This window comes from Pteropus medius, unplaced genomic scaffold (genome assembly GCF_902729225.1).
Source record: "Pteropus medius unplaced genomic scaffold, Ma_sr-lr_union100, whole genome shotgun sequence".
Taxonomy (NCBI): domain Eukaryota; kingdom Metazoa; phylum Chordata; class Mammalia; order Chiroptera; family Pteropodidae; genus Pteropus; species Pteropus medius.
Window position 1 is genome coordinate 5,592,011 of NW_024349801.1, and position 6,000 is coordinate 5,598,010.

General features: G+C 44.8%; 1 protein-coding gene across 1 annotated transcript in view; it reads left to right on the forward strand.

Moving 5' to 3' along the window:
• COTL1 (coactosin like F-actin binding protein 1) overlaps positions 1-5,021 on the forward strand; it is a 39,513-nt gene extending 34,492 nt beyond the window's left edge. The window contains exon 4 of the mRNA XM_039888760.1: positions 3,689-5,021. Within this exon, the coding sequence (XP_039744694.1) occupies positions 3,689-3,799 (111 nt within the window). The 3' untranslated portion in view covers positions 3,800-5,021. The remainder of the gene's footprint in view (positions 1-3,688) is intronic.
• The last annotated feature ends 979 nt before the right edge of the window (positions 5,022-6,000 follow it).

Here is a 6,000-nt window from a genome sequence, read left to right on the forward strand (position 1 = left end):
AAGTTATTAGCCAGGGACACAGTATTTCCGGACATGACAAAGAAGATCTTTCCAGAACCACAGGTGACAGTGTGCCCAGACAGGCACATTTTGCTTACGAATGTTTGACGTTTGTCTCGGGCAGTCTTGAGGGTATGATATGCTGACATGAGAAGGCTGGGCAGTCTGGAGCAGCCCACGAAGTGGCCTGAGGAAAGAGAAGGTACAAGAGAGACCCAGACCAGGATCTGCCCCCTGGGCCCCTGCCATGAGGCTGCTGTGTGCCCTGAGGCACATCGCTCCCCCTCTCTGGGTCTCTTGCTGCTTCTCTATCAAATGAGAAGGGTGAATGTCAGGGATTCAAATGCTCTTTGCCTTTCAGCTCCATTCCCCCCACCTCCTTTTTTCTTTGTTAACCAAGGTATAATTTAAATAGAAGAAAACTCACAAATCTTATGTTTACAGCTTGATAAATTTTTGAATTTCAATTTTTTGAATTTTTGTACACACTCATAAAACCACCACTCTGATCAAGACCTGGAACATTTCCAGCCACTGAGAGGCTCTCCCTCCCCCACTGAGATCCGCTCTAAAGTTTTATAATTAATGATTCACTGTGACTGTGTACAGTATTTTTGCATTCTCTCTCCTGTTCTTTCTAGAGCTGTGCTGTCACCGGCCTCCTGTGGCTCCTGTGCACTTGAGGTTTGGCCCGTGGTACTGCTATGTGCCGTACATATACAGTATGTACCGGCTTTGCAAGACCTAATGTGGAAGAAGGACTGGAGGAGATCTCGGTGCTTTTCAGTTGGGTTTTGGGTTGACTCAGAACTTTTGGGGACTTTTTTAGAGTCCACACCATGAGATATCCTGATGAGAAGAATAGACTCACCTTTGAAGCGTCTGGGGGTGCATGAGCATCCTGATGTAGGGAGGCCTGCGAGGCCTGCTGGGGCCACCTCCACATGGCCGTCACCTCCTGCTTGCCCCTTTGGGCCTCTGGAGGGCAAGTGCTGGTCTCCATAGTGGGGGCGGGTGAGGATGCTTTTCTATATACTTTTGTTTGATAGAATAATATTTTTTTAATCTTTTGGTTTTAAACATGTCTTTGGTCTGTAGCCTAGGATTTAGGTTTGCTTTCTTTTTTTTTTTTTTTGTAGTTAGAGACATAGCTTTTTTTAAAGGTAATTTTGTTCATTCACATTTATTGTTATGTCTTTATTGGATTCTGCTATTCTGTTTTGTTCCTTATTTTAGCCATAATTCGATTTCCCATAGATGGGATTGGGCACAGCTCCATGTAGAGTTTCACAGTAGATTTCTTAGCCTTTATCAAACTTACTTTTTCTTAATCTAAATCTAATAACTAACGGACACAAACAGGAGTGTTCTTATTGCTTTAGATTGCCATATATAGCTATCACGAAGCAGAGAGACTTTGGACTTCCTTCTATAGGCACCTTGAACTGCTGGCTTCCTCCTCCTGCGTCTGCGCTCCACCCCTCCCCCATGCCACTGGGGCTCGGGTTGAGAAACACATTCATTCTCAGTTCTCCTTTTTCACGCCTACATCCAGCTTGTGTTCACTTGTACTGATGACATACACAGACACTGAGCAGCACAGTGTGGCAGAATGGGAATAGAAAGAATGTTTAGTCATTCTGGGCGACTTACACAATCTCTCCAAGCCCAACTCGTGGGTCTTATCATAAATAAAAAAGTTAATATACTGCGGGAAGATTAAATGAGAAAATGTGTGAGGCAGCACCTGGCACATAACTAGTCGTTTGATAAATATTAACCTCCCCCTTCCCCCCTCTCTGTTCATATTCTTAGTGGCTTGACATGGCAAATGGCTTGTGTTTATACTGTAAAACTTGACCTTGAGTGTTCTCCTGATTTTGTCATTCTTGGAATATGGTGACCTTTTTTTTGTATTTGCGTGTGTATGTGTGTTTTAATGGAAGTGAAATTCACGTAACATAAAATTAAATATACATTTTAAATATACAATTTATTGATATTTAGTACATTGACAGTGTGGTGAAACCACCACCTCTATCTAGTTCCAAAACATTTTCATCACCCCAGAATAACCCCGACCCACTGACAGTCACTCCCTATTCCCCCTCCAGTCCCGGGCGACCACTAATCTGTCTCTGTGGATTTGTTTTTTTGGACATTTTGTGTAAATGGAATTATACAGTATGGTCTTTCACATCTGGCTTCTTTCATTTAGCATAATGTTTTTGAGGCTTATCCATATCGTAGCATGAATCAGTACTTCATTCCTTTTTATAGCTGAATAATATTCCATTATGTGGACAGATCATATTTTACTTATCTATTCATCTGTTGATGGACCTTTGGGTTCTTTCCACTTTTTTGGCTCCTGTGAATAATGCTGCTAGGAATATTTGTGTACAAGTGTTTGTGCAGATGTATGCTTTCATTTCTCTAGGTTAGAGCTCTAGAAGTAGACTTGCTGGGCCATATTAAAGAATTTTAAGAATTAAGTTTGCCAATGTGTGGCAGTATCTGGTACACATAGGTTTACAATAAATGTTGGTAAATTTTTACGTTATTTCCTTGTGGACTTTATTATTATTATTATTATTATTATTATTATTATTATTATTATTATGTAGTTGATTTTCTGGCTTTCAGACTTTATTTGTATTTTGGTAAGTTTCCCTGTATTCTTGTCACCATCCTGAAATTTTTCTTTTTTTATTGAAGTCTTCTGATCCACATATTAAAACAGCTTGAGGGCCCAAGTCCTTCTGATTGAGACCCCCCTCCAAAAAAAATAATAAAATAACTTGATTTCTCAGGCTTGGAGTTATCTGATAAGCCAGATCACTTGCTTCACTCATCCATGCCACAAGTATATACTGAGTGCCTCATGTGTGCCAGGCCTGTGGGATTTTGTGATTGAATCTTGGGTCTCCAAGAGGGGACAGTGACTGCATTTAGCTTATCACTATGGCCCCATTGCATTGAAAGAATGTAAACAAACCCCCTGCTCTCAAGTAACTGTACAGCTGGAGAGCTCAGTACTTACTCTGTGCATTCAGTGCCCAGACTGACCACTCAGGCCTGGGACCGGAAGCCCTGCACTGTCAGGACCTGGGGTACCTGAACCTACCTGTACCAGCTTATGAGAGAGTCAGTCATGTATGTCGTCCCAACTCCACATAAAGGGACATCACGTTGGTAGCTTGAAATCAACCACTGTGGGAATATTTGCACCATAGAAATCGGCAAAAGCTACAAATCTGGGCTTCTCCCTTTATTCTCTATTTTGTTTTGAGAAGCTGATGTTAGACATTTACCATCACACCAACCTGCCTTCTGAACCTCATCTCTTACTATTCTCCTGACGAGATAGCTTTTCACTGATGAGGAAATTGAGTCACAGAATGTCGAAGGAACTTACCCAAGGTAACACAGCCAGAAAATGACAGGGCCGGAATTCAAACCCACATCTGACCTTGGCTTATCTCCATAGTCTTAGGACTATACAGTACCTTGACTGTATCCATTTTCTGATCTCTAGTCATGTTTGCCAAAGCACTCTGCCACCAAATTTTTATTTTGATCATTCCTTAGTATTTAAGGTGCCAGGACTTCCTGATGTGTTGCCTGAGCAATGCTGAGATCCTGTTCCTTCTTACTGAGAACTCTGTGTTTTATTTTGTTCCTGCAGAATTTCGCTAAAGAGTTTGTGATCAGTGATCGAAAGGAACTGGCAGAGGATTTCATCAAGAGCGAGCTCAAGAAGGCGGGGGGAGCCAATTACGATGCCCAGACGGAGTAACCCCAGCCCTCCCCCTGCCCCTTACCAAAGTCATCTGCCTGCTCCCCGGGGGAGGGGACATCGGCCTCAGCTACCAGCCCACCAGCCCACCAGGGAGAGGAGACGCAGTGAGAGGCAACGCCCGCCACCCTGTCTGCAACCCAACTCCCCTTCCCCGCTTCCCTTGTGAGCCCCTGTAATAGCTTATCTCCCGAAGCTCATGGAACATCTTTCTTTTATCTTCCTTTTCTTTTGTCCCCCTTTTTCTGAAGAAAAATCATTTTGATGCCAAGGCCATGCACATCCTCAGATGTGAGGCGCCTCCTGTGGTGACCCCTTGCCCTGGCATTTCTCTCGGCCTGCCTGGCCTCCTCCACCATGACCTCACCATGACCTCACGCTGCTTCTGGAGCCCGGGTGCGCCGCCACCCTGGTTTTCTCTGGCGCCCCCCGCCTGCTTACAGCGGAGGAGGCACCTGCGCCCAGAGACTCGCCATCAGCGGCGGCCTTCATAAGCACACACGTTCACCGCATTCGTCAGGCTCAGACCTCCTAGAATGTGCTCCAGGGTCCCTCACCCACCCCTTTCAAAGTTGCCTAAGCTACATGTCTGACAGAGACGGTGCTCGGTGGTGAGAAGTTTAGGCCTGACTCAGACCAAAGGAGAAGAGAGAAAATTTGCCTTAAAAGTTGTCTGGCAGGAGCTTTGCCACATGGTCCAAAACGGCCCATTCCCATCCTTTCGAGTGAAGTCTCCTTAGGACATGGAGTGGGGGCAAAGGTCTGAGTCCAGATTTGACAGGAGGAGTCTTTCAGGGTTAACGTCAGAGGCTCCCAGAGTGACAAGGACATTAGGGAGAGAGGCCCGGGGTGCGAAATGGGAATTTAGGTAGAACTGGGAACTGATTCCTTACTTTCGGGAAGGTCCTCTGCCAACGGCAAGGACAGCATAGGCCAGAAGGCCTGCTCTGCCACCTTAGCTGTGTGTGGAGTGGAGCCCCAGCCTCAGGGGGACCAGGACATCTGTGGTTTTAATCTTACGTCTACACCACACATTCAAAAGGATTTTCTTTTTTCAAAGAAAGATGAGATTGGCTTGGTTCTTCATGAGCATATTTTATAGTTCTTTTTCTTTTTTTTTCCTTGTTCATTTCATTTGGGGGGAGAAAATCTGTGCTGTATTGCGGTTGTGAAGAACATCTGCACTCAAACAGTTTACAGAAATAAATGTTTTTTTGTTTTTCAAAAAACAGGTATGTCTGATTTGTCTTATAAAGCTTCTTTACTGTAAAACCAAAGACCATTGTCATCTTCAAATTTAATAGGCATTTATAGAGCTACTGAAGGCTAGGCACTTCATATTGAGAACCTTATTTAAATTTTAATAACCACCTTAAGAAATAGTAGCTGTTTGTGTCCCCATTTTCTGGAAACTGCAGTTCAGAGAGAGAGTGTGATTCCTCTGAGGTCACACAGCTAGAAAGAGGCAGAGCTGGGATTAGAACCTAGGTCTCCTGATGCCTTGAACCTAGGTCTCCTGATAGCCTGAAGCTATCGCTGTGGCTTCTGGGGGTAGTGGAAAGGCCCTGGATTGGAAAGAGTGACGTGATAGCAGGATTGCAATATTTCCCCAACGGTTAGAGGCCTTCCCTCTGTCTTTTCAGGAACAGCTGAGAGGCTGTGCCCTCCTCAGCTGGGCTGTGACATTCTTTCCGAGGTTGTCCTAGAGCTTAAAAACTGGACTTCCAGCATACCAGGCCTGGTAGGAATTCAGAATCAGGTCAGAGGTGTTTCAGACGTACAGACAACTGGATTTGGAGGAGCTGAGTGTGGGGTAGGGAGGGAGGGCGTGGGGAGAGAAATTAAATTAAAGTCAGAGCAGGAAGGAATCCTGCCAGGTGTGTGCAAGGTCACGCTTACGCTACCCCACAACAGCACAGGGATGAAGGTTGACCCATGGCCCACACCAGCCACATCTGGGTTCTAATACCTGCTCTTCTGCTCACAGCTATGTGGCTTTAGGCAAGTTAGTTAACCTCTCTGGGCCTCAGTTTCCTCATCTGCAAAATTATCAACAATATTACCTATTGTAATAAATAGGTAGGAAGGCTTAAGGAGCGGCACTATTCTGAGGGTATCTGGTAGGAGCTCAGTTCTCATCACATCATGCCTGCCACTAGGTCTTATTAGCTCTGCGTGCCCAATTTTTTCCTACGTCTAGA